Source organism: Nematostella vectensis, chromosome 3 (genome assembly GCF_932526225.1).
Source record: "Nematostella vectensis chromosome 3, jaNemVect1.1, whole genome shotgun sequence".
In the NCBI taxonomy this organism is placed as follows: domain Eukaryota; kingdom Metazoa; phylum Cnidaria; class Anthozoa; order Actiniaria; family Edwardsiidae; genus Nematostella; species Nematostella vectensis.
The window spans coordinates 13,338,294-13,362,758 of record NC_064036.1 but is presented as its reverse complement, the minus strand read 5'-3'; the positions used below and the strand labels follow the sequence as shown (position 1 = coordinate 13,362,758).

General features: G+C 44.3%; 2 protein-coding genes across 2 annotated transcripts; one reads left to right on the top strand and one right to left on the bottom strand.

The window, feature by feature from the left end:
- Positions 1-106: 106 nt before the first annotated feature.
- Positions 107-8,917, top strand: LOC5518669 (netrin receptor UNC5B-a). Its single transcript, XM_032363375.2, has 13 exons — positions 107-442; positions 992-1,163; positions 1,502-1,698; positions 2,028-2,297; positions 2,540-2,686; positions 3,000-3,407; positions 3,710-3,760; positions 4,052-4,813; positions 5,105-5,367; positions 5,609-5,758; positions 6,307-6,477; positions 6,976-7,047; positions 7,932-8,917. Exons 1-13 carry the CDS (start codon positions 325-327, stop codon positions 8,283-8,285), a joined length of 3,135 nt encoding a protein of 1,044 aa, XP_032219266.2. The 5' UTR covers positions 107-324; the 3' UTR covers positions 8,286-8,917.
- A 9,558-nt stretch (positions 8,918-18,475) lies between these two features.
- On the bottom strand, positions 18,476-22,817 carry LOC5518717 (5-hydroxytryptamine receptor 1A). The gene has a single exon (XM_032363458.2). It carries the CDS (start codon positions 22,275-22,277, stop codon positions 20,472-20,474), a length of 1,806 nt encoding a protein of 601 aa, XP_032219349.2. The 5' UTR covers positions 22,278-22,817; the 3' UTR covers positions 18,476-20,471.
- Positions 22,818-24,465: the final 1,648 nt, after the last annotated feature.

Here is a 24,465-nt window from a genome sequence, read left to right as displayed (position 1 = left end):
GTTCTCCAATGTTTGAATTTGATATTTTTTGTAAATATTTGTAAAAAAAAAAAAAAAACTTCCTCGTGACTCAAGTTGCGGGAACCCCCAAAGAACGAGAAGGGACTTTTCCGGGAAATTCAATAAGTATATGCAAACCGAGGGAGTGTGTTAAACAGTTAAAGCTAGATTCCCTATAATACAAGGGTTCCTGCTATAACACGCACTATATGAGGTAGTCCTGGATCAAATCAATACAAATCATCTTCAAATTACACCAAAAAAAAGAGACGACCGTTTTCGTGGATAACGTTATCATCGGGGAAACGCTAAAGAACACAGCAGATGCCCGAATGTTCAAAAGCAGCAAGCGAAGCACATTGTAAAATGCTGAACATTTTCATCTTAGTCTTATTAAAGATAAGCTATAGTGGTTTGATAGCAGTAACACCTCCCAAAGTCGGTAAGTAAGAGAGAGAGAGAGAGAGAGAGAGAGAGAGAGAGAGAGAGAGAGAGAGAGAGAGAGAGAGAAGACGTTTAAATCGGCCCGATCGCCTGTACTCCAACATGAATGTCATGTGAAAGCCATTAAGCGCCATGCGTTAAAAGTACTTTGTCTTCGATGGTAAAGCAAAGTAATAATCTTTTATTGTGCTATCTTCGATGGAAAAAGAAAGCGAAGGAATCATCCGTATGAAAATCTGTATGTTTGTTTATTTCCGCCGTTTCCGATGAAAAAGCATTGTTCTATCTCCCTGATTCTATCAAACTGCAGTACTTTCTCGCCCAATATGTTAGATACTACTGAACCACTGAACCACTTACTTTGTTAATTCTATACGGTTCTTACTTCGTTCCACATGCATATCGTTTTTGCGCTTAGAAATCTACCCCCCCCCCCCCCTTTAAAACTGTGCACCAAGGTAATAAGCGCTAGAAAATAACAGCGCGGAAAATGCGAGAGGGTAACTGTGGCGCCCGAATCTCCAATTGTTTCTGCCTCTGTTTTCAGGGAATACTACCATTGATAATTCTTATGGCTTGCCGGAGCTTAACCTATCACAGAATGTCCCACTTGACATCAACATCTCAGTACTGTCAATGGGACCACAAACGAAACTCGTGTTATGCCAGGCACTATGTGAGCACCATGTGGGCTCGTTGAAGTTGAAATGCAGGAACAGGTAACATTCTTATAAAAGGTTTTTAAATAGCTAATAGGTTGATCACCTAAATAAAAGCTGGGCATCTCGTGTCAGATATGATACTGAAAACTTGGAAAATTTTGCCTGGTGTATTCTTGTTGGATGTTTTATTAAAGATGAGCTTATTTCTAGAGTGTATGCTTACGCTTCAATTCTTTGTATTTTGGATACAATTTTTTTTCGGATTTTATGGGATGATTTCTACATAATTGGTATTTGCAGTATCAGCTCTGAGCTCTGTCGGATTCCCTATTTTTACAGCTGTGTACCCCCCCACCCATTTAGCTTTTGACTTATTCTCTATTTTGTCTGCTTAGGTACCAGATGCATGTACATCACTTCCATTCATCTTCACATCCAGTCAAGGCAAACTCTGTGATGATTACTGACAGGCTGTTAGTTACAATTGATGAGGATACAAGTAACCAGGAGACAATTTGCTACTGTCACACAGATGATAAAAGGAGCAGGAACGTAATATCAATCAGATTCTCGCGAAATGGAATCAAACATGGTATGAATAAACACTTATAGCTTTATCTAGCTTCTGATAACATATTTTTAGGCCATGGTCACAAAAAAATATAATTGGGGCGTGCCTATTAGACGTTCTACTGCTGTGCCATGGATCATGATGGCAATGATGTTATTGATGATGATGATGATGATGATAATTATATATGATGATGCCGTTGTTGGTTATAAATGATGAGGAGGATGGTTATCTTTATGGTCAATTTGATGCTGTTGTTGTAATTGATGATGATGATGTTAATGTTTATTATGATATTGATATGACGATGAAGGCAATGGTGTGGAGATTTTGATGTTCCTTTTTTTCAGGTCCATCTAAGCCACTGTCACATCGAACTGTCACCTTTCACGGCAGCCGTCTACCAGCACCACTTCAATGGACATTTCCAATAAGTGCCAGAAATCCTATGTGTTTCCATGACAACACCCCTGTTAAAACTGAAGCATCTATCACAAATGGCACAGTTGAGGTGACATTACCCCTTAAAACGTCTCGGTCTGCAGGGGTGTATTCGTGCAGTGCAGATGTCCCAGGGCTTGGAAGACAATGGGGGAAACTAATTGAGCTTATAATATCAGGTAAATAATTGTCAGAGAAGCACGATTAGTGATGAAGATACAAAAAGAGAACAAAGGGAAAGGTGATTCGCCCTTACCCTTAATGATATCTTCTTACCTTATTATATAAGCAAGCAACCACACCTTATTACATTTGCCAACATTTTTCCATTTGCAAGCAGCCCTCACGACATATAAGAGAGCTTTATTTTTATTACCTCGACAAAGTTGCATCTTGTGCGATTTTTTGTATGTTTCCGAAGGCTGGTCCGCATGGTATGTATCGTCTCCGTGTAGCGCAAAGTGCGGACCTGGGTTCCTCGTCAGGCGTCGCTCATGTCTAAGCAAAGATCGCACAACATGCAAAGGTCCAACATTTAAAACTGAGAGTTGTTCCAGATACTGTGAAGGTAAGAGAAGGTTTCATTCTTTATTAGCGAGGGCTTTTGTGATTAGTGAGGGTTTTACACTTTCAGTCAGTACCAACCTTTGCGCAAGGAATGAGCCTTGTGGTAAATTTCATGAGCAGATCAAGGGTTAGGACGAGCGCCCTCCCGGCGGTTGGGTTTGAGATGCCGCCCGCATGACACCGCTGAAGAAAAAATAACCGTTTGCCTCTGTGGGATTGTATTTAATCTATGTACTGAAAACTGTATTACAGCAGTGCCAAAAGGTGATTTTATGTTATCATATTGAAATGGGCTTTGACAACTTTTTACGCAGAATCTGCTCCGGTATTCATCCAACAGCCGCACGTTACTTACCTCAACAACAATACAGTTCAAATGAACTGCACTGCTATCCATACCCAAGAGTTCCAGTTGCGTCCTCGCTGCGACGTGATAAACGGTGCGATGCTACGAGATAAAGCCCACGTAACCTTAGTTATCGATACACACAAGGACGGCAGCAAGACGCTAGTTCTCACTTTACACCCACCCGAGAAAGTTTGGCAGGGCCTGGAGTTGGCTTGTTGTTGCGAAGTAGTGGCCTGGGGCTTTACGACCAGAAGCGAGAAACTCGATGTCCAACTAGCGAGAGGACACAGCACACGTCAAACCCTTTTAGCGGCGTCGCATCCAACAGACCCGCAGCACATTGTGGAATCAACTCAACGTCCTGGAACACCAAGTATGGAACATACATCTAACATGATATGCACCTTGCCGTTGTTCTTTATCAGCACATCTTTGTTATTATTGTTCTCATTCTATATGAGAAGACAACCTATATGAATTCTTAAAATAGCTGTCTAGAAATAACTTAATACTTTATTTATCGAAATAAACGAAAATATCCCAATGGAAGTCCCAAATCAGCCAATATGAATGGGTATTGTGCCTGGACGATCAATGAGGGCTGAAGTAGCGGCTAGAGTAAAGAGAGAAAACAATATTTTTTAATAAAATCCTCAAGGTTGACTTTTTTTTCAGGTTCAAGGTCGCAATCATCATTGATGCCCATCCTAATCTTCCTTATTATAGGTTTGTATAATGGAGCTTTGCTTATTTTAATCGCTTGTTATTACGTAAGGGTATACTATTTGAGAAATAAGGAGTGACTGCACCCGTACTTTACTTGTTGCGCAGCACCATCGTAATTCGGCCCTTTCTAACAACCCTGGACCCTTCATGTCTCATAGAATGAGCAATGTAGAAATCTGTCTTGTCCCACCAATAATAACTATAAATTAGACTTAAAATTGCCAAAATGAGTTTCATGATCATGGTGAGGGAGTTTTCTTTTCTGACAAAATTACTAAATTTCTTTATCAGTTATAGTTTTGAGCTTTTTCATCACAATCTACATATTGGTAACAAAATCGTACTGGATGCGTTCCGTACGCCACGACACTACCACGATAACGACAAGCACATCAAGAACAACGACACCCTCTATGTACAGCGACCCTGCTATAAGCCTCCATGGGTCAAGCTGTAATCCGAGCAGAGAGGAATATTCCAGACCTCAGAATCCCATGACATTCAGCATTACCCCGCCAGAAGTAAGAGTTTTCACCCGACAACTTTCCCAAGAAAAACTTAGCAACTCACCCAGAAGCACCACTAAGTTGTGCATGATGGCTAATGAAGACATTGATGAAGTTGGTACCACCTTTGATCTCAATGAAGAAAGCGATTTGTCACGGCGAGGTTCAAGCAAGAGCAACACATCCACGCTATCGGCCCTGTCAAGTGTCTCAAAGCAGCAATGCCCACGTCCCTCCCTTCCTGAAAGAGCCGATGAAAGGTTGTGTGCTTGGGGAAGGATCGACCACAACGGCGGTCAGCTGGTCATTCCAAACACGGGCATCAGCCTGTATGTGCCACCCTCAGCCCTACCTCAAGGTCAAGAAGAGGTCATATACATCGCAATGATGAAAAGAAGTGCTAAGTACCCGCAACTGAGGCCTGGGCAAGCTCTGTTGAGTCCTGCCGTAGTCTGTGGCCCGGAAGGGTTACAGTTCAATGAGCCGGTGTTCCTCAAATTGCCCCACAACGCTGCACTCAAAAATGGGGAAATACCACATCTTGAAGGTGAGTTTCTTGGTGAGATAAGTTGAGTTTATAAAAAGATGTTGTTACAACATTGAGTATTACTACTCAAAAACGCAGCCATGATGGTGGTTGTGGTGGTGGTGGTGGTGGGGGGGGGGGGGGGGGGTGAGGGAGTTCGGGGTGTCCAGGCATCATATATTATGTTATATGCAAAACACCCCCTCCACCCATCCCTAGCTACGCCCGTGTCGAGGTTACCGTGCCAAAAATTGTAAAAACCTTATTTGAGACTTATATGATACGTGAAGTATGTCTCATGGTTTCTTTTAGGTAAGACTAGATCTAGTGAGTCAACAGATGCGACAACTTGGAGAACTTTGGAAAGCCTCGACGGTGATCCTGAAAGCAGACCCATCAGTTACTTGGACGTGAACTCCGTAGAGATGATGTTGACGCATTTCTCGGACCAAACTGTCGTCGGTGAGCCTGAATGTCTTAAAATCAAAGTCGTGCCGTTTCTGCATTGTGATGGAGCTCAGTGTGACTGCCGTGTGCAAGTTTATCTCATACCACGAACGAAAGCAGCACTCGAGGTAAGATCTATTTTGCAAAGCACGAAGTTCCCGTTCGTTCATACGCCATGGTGTATCCACGTAGAATCAAATGGGACATTTTGTGCGATTCCGGTCAGTGATTTTTCATTAATGATTTTTCGAATGAGAGGGGGGAAGATGGGGGGGGGGGGGGGGGTAAAGGTATAAAAGTGTATAAACACTTTACTAAAAAGCATATTGTTTTTCACCACTTATTGACTTTAATGTTCTTTATTTACAGGAAGCTATCTTAGATGCCTCACGTGTTGGCTTGATCCAAGCCGACACAGGCAAACTGTTTTCCCTAAGGAATACATCACGTGACGTGCGCGTGGAAGCATGTCTACATGAGGTGGATACTAAATGGAAACCTGTTACACCAGTACAACAGGTATGTGCTACTGAACACGTGTTATACACGTGATGGCATGACATGTATGTTCTGCTGTGGTGAACTGCATGGTTTAGCATATATGATAGGTGTATAGGGATGGTAAATTTGCTATGTAAGGGCAAGCATTAAAGCTGAGCACGAGAGGTGGGCGTATAATCGGTTATAACAGGTTGACGCTGTCAACTTTAACTCTTACGGTACGGCGTGAAATCTTAGAGTGGGGGATAATCTGAGTATAACGACTGGCTTGGGATGAGCCCCAGGGGCGTAGCCAGGGGGTGGCCAAGGGGGCCCTGGCCCCGCCTTTTAGCAGCCAAAAATAAAGTAAATGTATGAGACATTATCTAGAATACACAGGAGAAAATGCCTTTTTTGGGCTCCCTCCTGTTAAAAATCCTGGCTACACCGCTTAGCCCGTATACACACAGTTAACAAGATGTGCTGGATGTATCGCTCAGTTTCTCGACTGTAAAATAAATTACGCGCTCCTAGCTAACTAGGAGCTAACTATTACAGCTTATTGGCTATTACTGGTTGTATTTCAGGCGTTGCCTTTTTCACAAGTATGGAGCAGTGTTGAAGATATGCCAAACGTAACCTTTGGTTTCGCCCCAATCCCCGACCAACCAAACCTCACTACCTTCAGGTGCAACTTCGAAATTCAGCAATATGGAGAAACCGACTTAGCAAGGATTTTTGTCACATATTGCATAAAGGTAACCGTTTTCTTCGTGACTCGTGATAATCACGTCACTTAAATCTTCTGACTTCTATCATCGATGCACACGTAACTTGCAGCAATCGGATAGGGTGATAACAATAACTACTTAAAGCTTTCATTTTATTTTATTTGACTTGACTTGACTTATCTTGACTTGCCTTATTTTGACTTGACTTTATTTTGTTTTATTTTATTTTATTTTATTTGCCTGTAAGGTAAGGGTTGCCGCAACAGCTTTAAGCCAATTACAGTGGTCCCTCCAGAATGTGTTTTGAAGCTTCCTTACCTTATCAGCTGCGATTAAGTACCCTAGTAACAGCTTTTGACTAGCAATGAAAATGAAGGTGGGGAAGAAAGAAAAAGAAACTGTTTCCAGCCTTCTTTGCTTCCGTCTCCTTTTCAATCGAAAATAATGATGAGTGTACGCCCGCTATTGTTATGCAATCATGTCACTACTGTGCACCAGACTTAAAGAATACTTGTCTAAATGTAGGATCACGAAGAGGAAGGTGCCGTGGGCTCATCTGCGTCAACTCCAACGTCATCCCCGCAGCGAAAGCTAGAGGTACGCACCCCAACCCCCTTACTCTAAGGCTGTACGCCAACACGACATGACCTGTCTGACCACCCATTACTCTAAGGCTGTACGCCAACACGACATGACCTGTCTGACCACCCATTACTCTAAGGCTGTACGCCAACACGACATGACCTGTCTGACCACCCATTACTCTAAGGCTGTACGCCAACACGACATGACCTGTCTGACCACCCATTACTCTAAGGCTGTACGCCAACACGACATGATCTGTCTGACCACCCATTACTCTAAGGCTGTACGCCAACACGACATGACCTGTCTGACCACCCATTACTCTAAGGCTGTACGCCAACACGACATGACCTGTCTGACCACCCATTACTCTAAGGCTGTACGCCAACACGACATGACCTGTCTGACCACCCATTACTCTAAGGCTGTACGCCAACACGACATGACCTGTCAGGGAAAGGGACACAGGAAATGTTGTGTACTGTTTCAATCTACTCTATTTAGAGATGGATTACATAACATTCCATATGGTAGTAGCACAACTGAGGTTATTCCAACGTGATCTCACATCACCGCTTCGATCTTCTATTTGTGCGTACAAACTCTGTACAAACTCTCGTCGTGCACCTGGGCTACCTTTCATTAGACATGCGAATAAGGGCCGACAACAGTGTTACATATATAATATAGCGGAAATGTTTTAAGCATTTGCAATTTTTTAAAGAGATTTTATCAAATATTTAAAATAGCTTGGTATTTTCTATCAAGGTATTTTAAATTATTATTCAATATGGTGTAGCTTCTTAAAGATTCTCCTCTTGTTTGGGCGCGAATTCATCAAAGTTTGTATCCAATGCTTTTAAGGTACACAAACACTTTTTCTCTGTGTTCTACAGCGTTGGGATAGCAGTTCGACGTCGGGTATTTGCTCCGAGATGCAAGGCCCCAATGAGAACAAGATCCCGCGCGATATCAGAAAAAAGCTCTGCATCAAGTTGGAACCAGCAGAAAATCTTATGATCGGTAGCTGGAAAGATCTTGCCGGTAAGATGCCGGGCATCACAACCGATTACATACGCTTTTTGGAAGGACGCAAGGTTGGGGAGGGTCCGGTCGGCAATTTAATTGATTATTGGGAGAAAGACCTTAGTGAGAAAATACCACTTCATCAGCTAGCACAGCTTATGGAGGATATTGGGAGACGAGACGCGGCGGAATTAGTAGAGAGTATCTTCAGTACAGCTGTGTGATGGAAACACAGGGTAATCATCAGCATCCATAGCATAATCGTGCGATTATAACACAGGGTGACCATCCCATCAATAGAGCACAGTAGTGAAATGATGAAGGTTGGCACATCGATAGCATAGTCGTTGGTTGATTAGACATGACCAGGACTATTCCATATACAAGACAGCTATGTGATATCACAGGGTGACCATCAACAATATAGCATAGTTATGTGATGATAGCACAGGGTGACCATCCATTCATAGCGCAAAGTCACACAGGGTCACAGGTCAACACAGGGTGACCATCAACAATATAGCATAGTTATGTGATGATAACACAGGGTGACCATCCATTCATAGCGCAAAGTCGTTAGGCCTACTCCGGGTCCTAAGATCGTCCAAGATCGCTCAAGATTGCCTAAGATTTTCCATTATTCACTGAATTATTTGGGGTACTTAGCCCAAGATTGACCAAAATAACTGGAGAATGCCTAAGATCACCATTATTCAATCATCATCTTTTAAGGATATTGATTTACTTCACAGGTATAACCATAAAAAAAACATATTACTTATTTTTTATTTTTTAGTTTTTAAGCTGAACTGTATGTTGGAAAAAGTTGAACAATAAAACAAGAGGACTGATTGTACTTCTTGGAGACAGTTTTTTTTTAATATAAAATATTTATTTTACTGACAAAGCTTGACACTAAAAATTGCAAAAAGATCTGTGTAACTTGGTAAACAAAACAAAAACAGTGTACAAACGTGCCTGGTAATTTTGCAGATTACAGGTCAACACAGGGTGCAAACAAAAGTCTAATCTTATCTCTGTTGTGGTCACCCTGTGTTGACCTGTTACCTGCATAATAAAAACTACCAGTGCAAATAATCCAAATAAGATATTTAACCCATTGACTCCTGGCTTTTTTGGGGCTGAATTTACAAAAAAAAGACTAAAAACAGATACCTCCCCCCCTATTCTGAGTTTTATACAGCCCGTCAAAGTCAAACACAGCTGCACCTAGTCAGCGGTATCCAAGCTTTCCAACAGTGCTTTGCGGTCCCCACTTCCCTCGTCGTTGTGCTGAAGCCAGCACAAGTTGATGGTTGCTTGTATTTTTCATAAAAAATACAGCTATGAGCATATTAGGAGAGTGTCTCAGGACATCATGAAGTCTTTTGGGGCATAATTGAGTGCTTTGCTTATGGATATTTGCAAGCAAAGGTGAGAAAATAATTTTCTAATGAATCACCACAGCTCTCCTAAATGCTGTCTTTTCTGAAACCAAATTGATTCCAAAATTGTTTACACTGCTATTCTGGGTCTGTATGACCTGGAATTGATTCGTTTGGCTTCGGGGTGAAAAGACTGAAAAACTGGACCTCCCCTCGTGAATTTTCCCCTGGATCTCCCAGAATGCTTTGCAATACGTAAAGATATTTTCGTGGTTGTACAATCCTTCAAGGAATGGACATTGTGTTTTGAGGCCAAGAAAATGCACCTGGAAGATCAGAATAAAGGTATCTATGTGTGTCTTGAGCTGTGTTTGCTGATCTCTCCCTTGTGTGGTATTTTGAGCGTTTAATTGAGAGGGGTGATTCTGCTTTTCTCTCCTTGTTCGATTTGAGATTTGTCAAAGAACCTGTGCTATTATTTGGCTTAAGAGTAGATGCCAACACCTTGGTTGGATGCATATCTGCAAGACCATTTATCCCTTAGACTGATGCCTGAGTATCTTCATCTTTTTGTGTTTATTTTGAATTTATGAATTTTTTGGGTTGTGGGTACTTCCCAAAGCCGGTACAGGCCGGTTGAGGGGTCAATGTGTTTATACACCAAGTGAATATGAAATATAATCTTGTCGATATGCTTACCGAATGGATGAGTAGAAGAAAAAAATTCCAATCTAAGTCCACCATGACAATCCTAGACTATTCTCTGTTAAGTTTTAATCATTGGACATTGTATTTGATCTAGCCTAGACTAGTTTCCAATGATGCCCAAAACCCCAAATAAGCTAGCGACATGACCTTGAAATTTTACCTCTTGTGCAGACTTGCAGTTACCAGTCGTTCTTTCAATTTCATTTTGACTTGTTTTTTTACTTTTTCAAATCATCTTACATTCTCCAAGGTTCACTTTGTCTAGCATTATCCTCACAACTCCCTGCTTTATCTAATGCAGCCGCACAAATCAAGTGTAAATAGCAATTGAAAGCTCTATCGACTCTCTCCGGCGGCCGCCATATTGAATGCTAGCGAGCGAGGCCTGGAACGAGATAGGTCGCCCCAGTCTCCCCCGGCCATCGACTTGCACACCGCAAATTGCTTCATGCCTATTATGGTAGTTCATTTTTGCATTATGTATTATATTCCTTTAAACTCATTGTCTGATAAGTTTGGGGTCAGGTATCGGATAGCCTGGTGACCTCCTAACCAAGCGCACCCGAGGAGCCGGGCCTCCGGGCCACAGCTCCCCGCCCCCCCGGGGGATACCTGTCACACCTTTTGGTGGAATATACTTGCCCAATAGATACACTCCACATAAGGGAGTGTTGGGAGGGGCAAAATTTCCCTGAATCCCGTGCTGAGTCATGAATTTACAGGGATTCAAGAAAGAGTGCAAATTTGCCACGGCAAGCCCAGGCGCCAGCGGTCATCCTCGATTTTAACTTATGCTAAATTATGCTAATGTAGCATACATTTAAACTCATCGTCTGATAAGTTTGGGGTCAGGTATCGGATAGCTTGGTGACCTCCTAACCAAGCGCACTCGAGGAGCCGGGCCTCCGGGCCACAGCTCCCCGCCCAAACAGGTGCTTGAAAAGGAGGGACTGAGGACTGGGGAATGGTACCTCCTGGCCCCAAACATAACCAAGCACCACCGGAGAACAAGCATTTGAAGAGCATAGGTCGGGTCACCACGGGGAGCCCGGCAAGTAAAAAGCCAGCAGGTATGCCTATCAACCAGGCACGCAAACCTGCCCTGTGGCCAACAGGCAGGCCCTACCCATCCGGTTTACCATCACCGAACATTCCGTACGCCCGCTTGAGAAAAACGGTAGTTTCTTGGGGTTACGGAGTACCATCACCAAACAAACAAGCCAAAAACAAAGACCTTAGAACGAGACAATGAAATAGTACAAAAGCCTTGAGCACCAAAACAGAGCTCTCCGTAACACCAAGGAATACCCAGAAAAAAACTTATTCGCCTCGCGTCTTGGTAGAACAAGGTGTAAACACTATGTATGGCCATTGGCCTAACAGCACGCTTCTACCAGCGCCTGAGTAACCAGCTGCCGCTGCCGCTCTGTATCCGGGCACTAAATATACACGAACACGCCAAGTGGGGAGTAGCAGACAAGACCCCTTGCTTACCAGCCGGCGATACCCCATCTGGTGAAATTTTCCGAAATAATAATAGCTTAAAGTGCAGGCACATGCCTCATAGGGTAGCTCATGCGTGTACTCTTAATGTATTGTAACCATATACCATTACAGTAAGAGTTCGATATCCGTGTAGCCGCCTATTACACTGCCTCACACCCATATGCACGAACCCTTGCGTAATACGGGCACCTTACTTCGCGAGAGGGCTAGAACGTCCCCGCCGTGCCCCTTACCTAATAGGAAAAGAGCCCCTTAGAGGCTGGGATTCCCCTGTGGTGATTCCGCTGGTAATCAGCCATCATACTCCACGTGACAAGTCTCTAGGACCAATGGTTCACTCCGACTTCACTCTCAATTCATCCCTCTGTCCCTAATAGCAGTGCCTATTAGCAGTCCCATTAACGCCCCTCTTGCTTCCTAAAGCTCTCCCTGGCGGAAGAGAAACTGCGATTGTGCTTGCCAGTGTGGCACCGAGTGCACAGCATGACCTTATTTAGTCCTTCCCCAGGGCAAGTTAAGCGCCAAACCAAAGTAACCATGGAGGCTTACTTATCCACCCACGATAGTAGGATTGGTGGGCCTCGCTAACCCGTTCGCGATGGAATAGGCGTCGGGTCTCGATTGCACCCCCGCGATTGATTAGGCGTCGAGTCTCGTTTACCCGCCCGCGATACTTTGGACTGAATGACTCGGTTTACCACCCACGGTAGTATCTGTGCATGACTTCCTTTGCCTGCCCGGGATTGAATGGGCAAGGGCCGCGATTACCCACTCGCGATCGCTTGGGCGAGGTTTTGATTGCCCGTCCGTGAGAAAAAACGTGTAAAGGCTGCGCTGGCCCACCCTCTCATGCCTGGGCGTAGGGGCCGCACCGGCCCGTCCTCGTTTGTCTGGGCGTCCTCGTTGGCCCATACTCACTTGCATGGGCTTAGAGCCTCCCTGGCCTTTCCTCCCGCACATCGCCTTAATGGCCGCCCTGGCCTTTCCTCTCTCACATCGGCTTAATGGCCGCCCTGGCCCGCCCACACTCGCATTGGCTTAATGGCCGCCCTGACCTTTCCTCCCTCACATCGGCTTAATGGCCGCCCTGGTCCGCCCTCTCTCGCATCGGCTTAAGGTTCGCCCTGGCCCGCCCTCCCTCGCATGGGCTTAATAGCGGCCCTGGCCCGCCATCACTACCATGGACTTAATGGCCGACCGGGTCCGCCCTCACTCTAATGGTCTTAACGGCAGCCCTGGCCCGCCCTCAATCGACTGGGCTTAGTGGCCGCCCTAGCCCGCCCTAACTCGCATGGCCTTAATAGCCAACCGAGTCCGCCCTCACTCTGATGGACTTTACGGCCGCCCTGGCCTGCCCTCACTCGCATGGGCTTAAGGGCCGCCCTCGCCCGCCCTCACTCGCATGGGCTTAAGGGCCGCCCTGGCCCGCCCTCACTCGAATGGGCTTAGTGGCCGCCCTAGCCCGCCCTCACTATCATGGACTTAATGGCCGCCCTGGCCCGCCCTCACTCTCATGGACTTAAGGGCTGCCCTAGCCCGCCCTCACTCGCATAGGCTTAATGGCCGCCCTGGCCTGTCCTCCCTCAAACAGCTTAATGGCCGCCCTGGCCCGCCCTCACTCTCATGGACTTAAGGGCCGCCCTGGCCTGCCCTCACTCGCATGGACTTAAGGGCCGCCCTGGCCAGCCCTCTCTTGCATGGGCTTAATGGCCACCCTGGCCCGCCCTCACTCGACTGGGCTTAGTGGCCGCCCTGGCCCGCCCTCACTCGCATGGTGCTTAGAGGCCGCCCTGGCCGCATGGGCTTAACGGCCGTCCTGGCCCGCCCTCACTCGCATGGGCTTAGTGGCCGCCCTAGCCCTCCCTCACTCGCATGGGCTTAAGGGCCGCCCTGGCCCGCCCTCACTTGACTGGGCTTAGTGGCCGCCCTGGCCCGCCGTCACTCGACTGGGCTTAGTGGCTGCCCTGGACCGCCCTTACTCTCATGGACTTAATGGCCGCCCTGGCCCGCCCTCACTCGACTGGGCTTAGTGGCCGCCCTGGCCCGCCGTCACTCGACTGGGCTTAGTGGCTGCCCTGGACCGCCCTTACTCTCATGGACTTAATGGCCGCCCTGGCCCGCCCTCACTCGCATGGTCTTAAGGCCGCCCTGGCCCGTCCTCACTCGCATGGACTTAAGGGCCGCCCTGGCCCGCCCTCACTTGCATAGGCTTAACGGCCGCCCTGGCCCGCCCTCACTCGCATGGGCCTTACGGCCGCCCTGGCCCGCCCTCACTTGCATGGGCTTAACGGCCGCCCTGGCCCGCCCTCACTCGCATGGGCCTTACGGCCGCCCTGGCCCGCCCTCACTCGCATGGGCTTAACGGCCGCCCTGGCCCGTCGTCACATCTGTATGGGGGCTGGAGGGGAGGGGTTGGGTAGGCTGGATGGTGGTGTCTACTCGATCTTCTTGTGTTTCCACGTCCCGCCGCAGGGGAACACTGCTGTATCCTACCCTTCCTGTGTTGTGAGGTAAGGCTAACTATCTATCGAGCGTTAACATGCTAATTGATTTAACGCAGTCACGGTTGAGCGTATGGGATACCTGTGGTGGTTACGATGGCGGCCCACCAAGCTACGTAGAGTTTTTGACGTATTCTGTTCCCTTCACAGGGGCAGAGTGAACCAACACATAGCTCGACTCGCTTTTTGTTCCCCGGCTAGGGCTTACGGGTGGACCTAACGCCCCATCAGCCACGCCTCGGGGCTGACCTAAGGTTGACCTAACTAGCCTCATGGTCACCTCGCAAAGTCTCACTACCTATTGTAACGCCTTGATCTGTATGAGCTCACTGCTCCTATCACGGGCAAGCTAGATAGAATTTGGATGGAGCTAACGAACTCTGAGATCGCTAGATAATGCTGACGAGTCTTATCAGTCTTATGGCGACGCCTTGCATGAGATTGATAGGTGAGGCTAGGGCGGACCAGAGGACCACTACAGCAACGCTGTTGAGGTTAACTGGGGGAAGGGGAGGGAACCTAGTAACACATATGCAAGAATCTGACTGTGACTTAAGTTGTGTATCTAATTGGCTGCCCTAGCCTGGATCTAGTCGATACAATAACACATAATAGTACCCAGGCAGACAGTAAGGTAGGTAACACACACAGGCAGCCACCGCCACCTAATATAGGTAACATCGTGCTACACTGTACTGACAAGGGAACCTGCCCCTATAAACAGATCCAACGCCCCACCATAATGGACTATACTACCGATGTCACCACCGTGTAATGCCATTGCTACAACAACAAAAACCCCCTAAGTTAGCTCTTCCTAAATTAAGACTCTAACACTGACTAGTTCCACGAAGTGCTGGTGTTGTTGACATGGTTGCTGTTATCCACGACACTCGGCTATTTTGCTCGACTCTGTGCCAGCCTCAGTTACTTGCCCACGCTAAGATATATAGCATCCCACCAATTAATCAGCCGGAATCACCAGACATAACGATAAAATAAGTTGAGCATATACTTCAGATATAGTAATCTGAAGTTCCTTACTTAAGTCAATACTCACGCATAGCCGTTCTCAAATGAGGATCGAAGAACTCGATCAAATACACCTATAGTGTATAGCCGCCCCAACAAACCTTCTGTGTCAGTCTCAACAGAGCATGGGACAAAAACTCTCGCCGGCTATCTCTGCAGTTTGCTCCACTACTAGCACATGTGTCCTGCTGTTGATGGTTGATTGCTGTGTTGAGATGTTTTTATCGACTTAGCCGCCTCCAACGCCGCTGAAAAATAGCTTCTAAAAATCCTCCAGGGATAAGAACATGACCGGGACTAGTAAGCCTAGCGAAGATTCCTGTTTTGTACACCTCCTACACGGTAAAAACACGACAAAATATCCCCGAATCCCGTGATGAGTCATGAATTTGCAGGGATTCAAGAGAGAGTGCAAACTTGCTACGGCTTGAATGGAAATGGGCCCAGGCGCCAGCGGTCATCCCCGATTTTAACTTATGCTAAATTATGCTAATATAGCATACATGTATCAGGACTACTTCCCTGCTAGCAGAGGCCTCTTTTCTCTGTATTTCGCTAGCAGGGAACAGGACTACAAATAAAAGTGAAAATATCAGTAGCTGCATTGCTCAAAGACAACGTTTACCAAGCACTCAGTACAAGGTATGTCTACTACCACAGGCAGCCCAAGACGACTGTCAGTGGTTTATAAAGGAATCTATGATGGGGAAATTTATATGTTAGCAAAAAAATAATTTATAGTGAAAAAATAAAACTATAGACGTTGTAATATTGTGTTTGAGTCTTCTTTATATCAATTTTGCCGATAAAATGTCAGTTTGAAGAGTTTGAAGCCCGCTACGAATTATGTGTCAATTAGGTAGGGGGGTGGATGTTATGGACAAAAAATATCATGTTGTCGAAGCCCGAGGTGCGCTGGGACGAGAGTGCGAAGAAATGAGAGCCCGCTCTTTTTGAATCCTCTGCGTTCTCCAAGAACGTTTGAACCCCCCTCCCCCGGAATTTCCAATCCCCTCAATGGGAGGGATATGGATATTAAAGGTTCTCAATTGACTTTTTGCCCGACAGTGTCCAATTTATTCAAATAACCCAGTAAATTGGCAACCTAGTAAGTTCAAAGTATTCTTTATTTCTTGAGAAGGGGCAAGCAAATCTTAGTTGTTGAGCTTTGTTGTCGGTATTGGATGTTTCCCGTCGACTATGTACACCATAATAACATCGTAATTTAAGTGACACCTATATTTGTTTAGGAAAGGCAAGCGATTCTGAATTGAGCTTTGTTGTCGGAACTGAAAGCTTTCCTTGCTTGTATACCCCATAAAATCTCTATTTTAGTAACACTTGAAATTTATCTGCTACAATAGTCGGGAAAGGTGTTTATAGCGGAGCTCCCTCGCGCCGCGTGAGCGGAGCCCCATACCTAATAAAAAGTGGTATATAAAACAAATATGGTAACAAGTTTTCGTGACGCGATGTCCGTTCGTCCGTCCCTTAAAAGCATCGTATGACAACCAAACTTGGCAGGTGTCATGTATGTGTCAAGGGAGGTGAAAACTGTGGTCATGTGATTTGTGGCGTCATCGATGACGTCACTAGAAGCAAAAATATACTGACGTGTCATCAAAATTAAAAGAAATATTCATATTTCACGAAGGAAACATCATATGACAACCAAACTCGGTAGGTGCAAAGGGGGATGCAACAATATTGTCACGTGTTGTGTGACGTCATTGATGGCGTCACTTAAGGCAAAACTACAAAAATATCCATATCTCATGAACAAAACATCATATAACAACCAATCTTGGTATGTGTCAGTGTCAAGGGGGTGGACCAATGTAGTCACGTGATTGTATCGTTACTAATGACGTCACTAGGAGCAAATGTTCTTATGTCGTTATGTCACTAGTGTGCATCAGGCAAAGACGTCTCGGCCTTTTGGGCTATGATTTTGAATAGACCCTTCGGACTTCGGCCTCATAGTCTATTGAAACATAGCCCAATCGGCCTCGAGGTCTAATTGTTAAAATAAAAACTATAGATAAATAAAATCTTGATTGTCACTAAACCTTTACCCCCCTACCTCCGGCTTTTGGCAGAAAAATAACAACGACAAAAGTAACTTTTTCAGTGCATTCGAATCAGCAAGATATTTTCTTTGCCAAAAAGGCTATTTTTATAGACTCATTTCATTTTTTTCGTCGCTCACTGGTGTGATGGCCGCAGCTATTTCTGTGCTTATTTCGGCGTGAGTTTGTCAATTATTCGAAGTCAGCTTCGCCGTGAGGTTCACTGGCGCAGTAATTTGCGGAATGTTGTCAATGCTGAGTCATTATACTATGGATATAATTAGTAAGAGGTCCTTGGAGAGTGATGTCATAACAGAGTGTAATATACACGGTGAAATATACGCCTTGGGGAGGGGGGAGGGCGGGAAAGGGGCGATAAGCTAACAATTCTTTCAACCACACCTTCGTGTGTTCCCTAAAAATGTATCGTTTAAAGCAAATCAAAAGAAGATCAAAATATATAAAGTGGAAACTAACCATGAAAGGCTCCTCTTAACCCGGAACCAAAAGAAGCCTTTGTGACGTCAACATGATTAAGCACCGATTCAGTTCATAGCTTATATATCGCTCACGGCTAGTTAATGCTACAGACATAAGAATGTGCTTGTTTTTTTGAAGGTTCTAGTCTCAAAATTGTTTTGTTATAGATTTTATATGTTCAGTCAGTTCAATCGAGAAAAAAATATTAAAACGTGTTAAAAAACGATTGTGTATGTTCATGGAAAGAGCTAAGAATGTCAAGTATATTTATAAAACAAAAATCTTAACTACCTCTCGGTTGGCTACGCATTTGAACGGACGTGTGAAAGGCCACGATCGTTATATTTCTCCAGATCTTGCAACTCGAAGAGTCGAAACATTGCAGATGGATCACACAGATCCCATAATAACATCCTTCGGGTTCCCTGTTCCGTGTTCTGTGAAAAAGAACCTCTTAGATGGGAGGCCGACAAAAAGCTTAATTCATTTCCCAGACGTTTGCGACAACAATTCGATTGTAAGCAAGTGGCACGCACCCCATGTTCCCTGCAGTCCTAGTTTTTATATTGAACGCTACAACCAACAAGGAACACCAAAGGAACACCAAAGGTCTTGTTCTTCTTCTTCAACTTCTTCAAGAGAAGATGATGTTTTTTCAGATGGTGGACTCGCCCGTGGGAAGGCATTCCGAATTGAGTCCAAACCCCCCACTAACTACTCAAAAGGCACCGTATCATATTCAGATTTATTAGCAGAAGCGATAAGTTCTTCCCCGGATAAGAGACTGACATTACAGGAAATTTACATGTGGTTTGAGGATAATGTCGCTGGAATATCACCGAGCTCAGTAACTCATGATTGGAAAGTGAGTGTCGACTTATTGAATAAGAAATAAAATGATAATTAACAACAGCTAGCAACTGACTTCAAGCTAAAACGAGGACACAGTGTTTTCAAAATATATAATGCGCGTAGGTGCCCATGATGTTTATTCAATAGGGCACACGGGGAAACATTGTTGAGGCCAGAACAATTGACAGACACGCCGAGCGCCGTTACCTCGACATTGTATCCGTGTTTATCCGCCTTTGGTTGCATTTTTTAAGTTAACATATATGTATTCTTTCTATACGGTATATCGACATAGGGAATTGTTTGGTGCAATAAATGTTTGCTCTTGAACAGCAATTGAACGTTGGAACCCCTATGAGTCATCAAATCCACGCAAAAGTGGCTTAATCTAATGGTTTTCCATTTCCCAATTTTCTATTCAATTGGTGAAACAGTCGACCCATCGATAATAAACCATATGCTTGCGATAAAACCACTACGAACAACAGCATGCATCTTCACTCAGTTGCAAACTCTCGGGAAATCTTAGATTTTGACCTTCGCTGACAAGATGTTTGTTATATTTTCAGAATACTATTCGACACACTTTATCCAGACGAAAGCGCTTTTTGCGTATTGCTATGTCGGAGAAAAAGAACAAGTCATGGTGGACGGTGAACCCTGCGTTCAGCGAAATCAACAAACCAGCATTAAACTTGCAAAGATCAAGAGCTATGAGGTCGGCATCTGACGAGACGACAAGCGCAAATACCAAACCATCGTTAAACTTGCGAAGATCACGAGTTATGGCGACGAGGAACAATTTTGAGTGTACTTTGAAAAGAACCAAGTCGGAGTAAATTTTTTTTGTGGGTGATGCGCAATATCAACGTGAAGGGCCATCAGAACAATCAGATGGCGAAGAGTAACAATAACGAACGCGCCCATGAAGTTTGTTGATACTCGACAATGGGGGGAGATTATCGTCGGCTCTCGATTTTGTCGAGCACACTTGCCTGTTCGTACCTCGGCCTTTGAGCCCGCCACATTTATAAAACTTGTTGTCACAAATTATATATCTTGTTTAGATATTAGATAATACTTGAAATGAAAAGTATACGACTTGATTTAAACAAACATAAACCTAGTTCTAGAAATATACCACTTACCATATATACTGAATTGTTAAAAGAAATATATAACTTAATGAATATAAGAATATAACTTAATGAAAATTACGAACTGTTGCTCTCACGATTTTTTTAACAAATTTATAATTACTTGTGGGAGAAATGTTGGGGAATTACATTTCAAGTTGTTTGGTACAACTTAAGCGTACACAACAAGGTACAACTCCTGGTGAACAAAAAGACAGCTGCAGGCGGAGGTTTTTTGGGGAGAAAAAGAGAGAGGGGGGGAGGGGGGGTTGCTGCGGGTGCAACTTGAAAATCCTTCTTTAAAATCGCTTCTTTTGTTGACTATGGTATTTACTTGGTAGAATTTAATAATCGCCGTCCCCTCAAACCCAAAACGCATATAGGAGGGTGTTTCAGTGCGCAAGTGCACGATTCAAGGAACAAGGCGCAGAAAGAAGGATGTTTACTCCATGACACGACTTAAAGGACAAGAGAAATAGGAGAAGCGGTTTGGAAGAGGTAAGGAAAAAGTGCGATCTTGGATGAAGCGGGACGACCGAATAGGATGAGCTGAATAGGGAACGGGTCGGTGTGCAGAGAAGAGGGCCGTTTTTATGAGAAGGGGCTGGCTAAATTAAGAGAGAATGCATGAATGAGGGAAAAAGGATACATTGAGAATGGAGGGAGAGTGGCAAGAGCCGAAAAGTGAGACAATTCTATAGGTTTCACATGGTTTTTTGACCATCCTATGTCCCACGGAATTCAGAAAAAGGAACGCTTGCATTGCAAGATCTGCTTAAAGCGTTTACGAAACTGCCTGCTCATGGCCCCATATATGACAGGGTTGCAGGCAGAGTTGAGCATAGCGAGCCAGGTAGTTATAGCAAAGTACCTGTCGGGCCAGGCACATGTTCCGGACATCAGGCAGAAGATCCCGATGAAGTGCGGCAGCCAACATAAGATAAAGGTTCCAACTACTATCAGCAAGGTGCGCACGGCTTTATTGTCTTGCTTAAACCGCTGTTCAGTACGCTGCTGACTCTTCTTTTGCGATGCGCGCTTACGGCTCATTGATCGAGAAGTGACAACTGAATTGAGCAGGCTTCTTAAGCCCCTGCAGTCTTTTTGAGTACCATTTTCACTTGTCTTTGTCGTGTTATAGCTTGCTGAAATCTCGTCATTGTGAGGATAACCATCGTGTTTACCTGTAATTGAATTTGTTTTTCTAGATGTTTCGGTCAGGTTCGTGTCTCTAAGAGGCTGCTTAGCAACAGACGAAATACTACCGATCGGTCGTGATTTCCAGGAGTCACCCAAAGGCTTTTTGCTGTTGTTGTTTGCAATAAAGCTTTTATCCGAGGTCGCATTACGGTAGTTTGCTTCTTGTACAAATGAGGAGCAAGAAGCCACGCGCCTATTTTCCTTTCGCCCCTCTTTTCCCTTCTTGTGTCGCGCTGTGTCAAATTTCACAAGACCATTCCTATTATCAAAACCACCATCGCTGGCATTCAGTACGAATGGGAACACGGAGGAGAGGGATTTGTTGTTTGTTGTGTTACCAAGAGTACATTTATTCCAAGTCATTTGTTGGTCTTGGTCCAAGGTCTCGTTCTCTGAATAGCATAAATTCCTCTGCTGTAATGGTGGTAATGTTTTTCTACTTAGAATCGGTAGCGATGAATGGGTAAAAGAGTTAGAGTCCCCTAAATCGGAATCGTTAGATCGTCGATCGCTCAAGCGAGCGTCTTCTTCCGCAGACTTCTGAATACTCGACGGTTGACTGTCAGCATAGGTTACACCCGTTTCTTTGCTCGCTTGACAGTCTGAATTGTACGACACCTGGCTTATATACGCATTGCACTCTGCGCTGGAATCTGTTTTGTTGATCTGTCTATCTTTTTTACGTTCGGAGAATCTCCCTGTAACTGGAAAGATTCGCCTAGAGTGTTCTCTCGCGGTCTGCAGCACGCGGTAATATGTGAACATCATGACGGACAAAGGGATGAAAAAACAAACAACGAAAATGAACAGCGTACAGGCAATATCAAATGCCCAGTCAAACGTACAAATGGACTCGCTACGGATGTAAATGTACCTCGACCATCTGAATACGGGAAGGAGTGCAACGATAAATGAATGCGCCCAGATATACACTATTATACCGGTAGCAGTGCGGCTATGCATCAGCTCTGTATATTTCAAGGGGTGAATAATAGCAATATATCGGTCTATAGACACGGCGGCCAATGTCAACATGGAAGCAACACAGAACAAAGTCACCGCCATTCCATTGATGACACACCAAACGTCCCCGAACACCCACTGAAACGTGATGGAGGAGACGAGAGTGAAGGGCATTCCGATCAGGGCCAGCAGTAGATCAGCGCACGCTAGATTCACAACAAACACGTTAGTCATTGTCCTTAGTGTCCTATCCATATAGATTGCAAGCAGGATAAGTATATTGCCCGTTGTGGCGAAGAATATGATAATAGCCATTGATGTAGCCTGAACGACCACTTCTCCCAGCTCGCGAATGTAAGGATGGGCTTCTGTACGGTTTTCCATGAGGCTCCAGCCTTAGTGAAAACAGCAATCCGGCACATTCCGTCACCAGGTAGATGCTCTTAATAACTAGCACAAGTCTGTAGTAAACTTGCATTAATTATGCTAAAGAGTCGAAGCTTTGTTTAGTTTGGATTTTGCAACAAAGCCAGCACACTTATTGGGTCAAACTTTAAAACACGCTTGCTTAACTGCAAAGAAAGGGCCATACAATGGTGGATATCGGATTTCTCTTGCCAAACCCTTACGTACTTGTCGAGTCAAATGTATATTATTCAAGGAGAAATCTGGCAAGGTAGCATGTTTAGGGGATTTGGCAGCTTTTGTGATTATACAATAGGTACACCACATTACATCCAGCCAATCTGAGGCAAGTATTTTAAGTGAAAACAAACTTCTCGTCAAAAAAACCCAACCTGCCAGATAATAGCGTAGACAATGCCACCTAAATACACTTCTCACCAATAAACCTCCCTCACTAATCTATGAAAAATCTAATAACTAGAAACGTGATAATTAAAGCAGGTTTTAGTGTGTATGTTTTGCGACTCAATTGAATAGTTGTGTCAATGGTATTCGTGCTTTTCATTTTTGAGGAAATTAGTGTTTTTTGTTGTAGCCGCTCAAGAAAGGAAGCCCGGGCTTAATTAGGAATAAAATATTTTGTTGTTTAAAACAAAACTTATTTTAAACAATTAGGCAAAAAACAATTATAGGCGCATCTATATAAAGCTTTGAAATTGCTAAAATTATTCAATTTGATGAGCTTCCTACAGAACAAGTTTGTTTATCAGAAAAGTTTTATCATCACCCGACCGCTTTCAATTATACCATGTCCTATTTTTTATTGCTATGATGCTATAACACCGGAACTTCGATAACAAACTTACGTACTTAGCGTCCAATTTTACTTACACGAACTTTAAAATTCCATAGAAAACTAAACATCAAAAAGCCTTTATAAGTAAACACAGAGTCTATTGACGTCATGGAGATTATAACAATAAAAGCTTTAGCCTTCACAATTTTGCCGTGAGTGACAAAAACTTCGCAGTTGAACATTAGTTAAACCGACGGTATAAGCTTTGCGTCAATATTGGATGATGGGAAACTGGGAAGCATAGGCTTTATCGTGATTTAATCATTTAGACGCCGCTGGCGATTTGACCGACGCCGTAAAAGTATCCCAGGAAATATAAATACGCTGCAGGTTTTTCATACCCAAAGGTCTAGCCTGCTAGCTGGATCTTATTCGGGGTTATTCGGAACGCAGTGACTATATGCCCGACAGTCGGGAAAGGTCCTCAATGGACTAAATGCCCGAAAGTTTTCAACTTATTTAAATAAACCCTTAACTTGTCGAGCTAGTGAGTTCAAAGTATTCCATGTTTGTGGAGAAAGAGCAAGCAAATCTGAATTGAGAAATGTTATTGGTATTAAACGTTTTTGGTTGACTATGTACACTATAGAATCGTAATTTTAGTGGAACCGGAATTTTCTGCAATATGCTGCTAAATGTCGACAATTCTCAATTTGCTTGAATTTCACGGTAAAATTGTCAACCTTGTGATCTCAAAGTAATATACATTTCTTTAGAAAAGGCAAGCGAATCTGAATTGAGCTTTGTTGTCGAAAAAGAAAGAAACACCTTTCCCGATTGTGTTATAGTAGCAGATAAAATGCAAGTGTCACTAAAATAAGGAAAAACATTCAATTCCGAATTGTTAAATCCAGAATCGCTTGCCCTTTCTAAACAAATATAGGATACTTTGAGCTCGCTAGGCTGGCAAATGACTGGCTTATTTGAATAAATCGGAAACTGTCGGGCATATGGCCCACTGAAGACCTTTCCCGACAATTTTTGCAGATAAAATTCACTTTAATAACAGTTTTAGGTATACAAGCAAAGAAAAACGTTCAATTCCGACTAAAATTAAATTTGCTTGCCCTTTTTCCACAATTGACAATATTTTGACCTCACTAGGTCGACAATTTACTGTGATATTTTCGTAAATTGAGAACAGCCGACATTTGTGCCAAGTCGATCGGGGACGGCGTACATGCAAGCAGCGCGCGTAACTACATTTTTCTTTCAGCGCGCGGAGAGAAATACGTGTGCGCCGTCGTCGTACCTCCGCCGTCATGAATCTTGAATCCCCTAATGTGCATAAGACGACGGGAAACATCCAAT

Bases quoted from the DNA above. Each gene is read 5' to 3' on its own strand.
- LOC5518669 (XM_032363375.2), top strand. From the start codon at position 325: ATGCCCGAATGTTCAAAAGCAGCAAGCGAAGCACATTGTAAAATGCTG. The intron at 3,761-4,051 runs GTTTGTATAATG...TTTCTTTATCAG, and splicing joins CCTAATCTTCCTTATTATAG to TTATAGTTTTGAGCTTTTTC. The intron at 5,759-6,306 runs GTATGTGCTACT...GTTGTATTTCAG, and splicing joins CTGTTACACCAGTACAACAG to GCGTTGCCTTTTTCACAAGT.
- LOC5518717 (XM_032363458.2), bottom strand. From the start codon at position 22,277: ATGGAAAACCGTACAGAAGCCCATCCTTACATTCGCGAGCTGGGAGAA.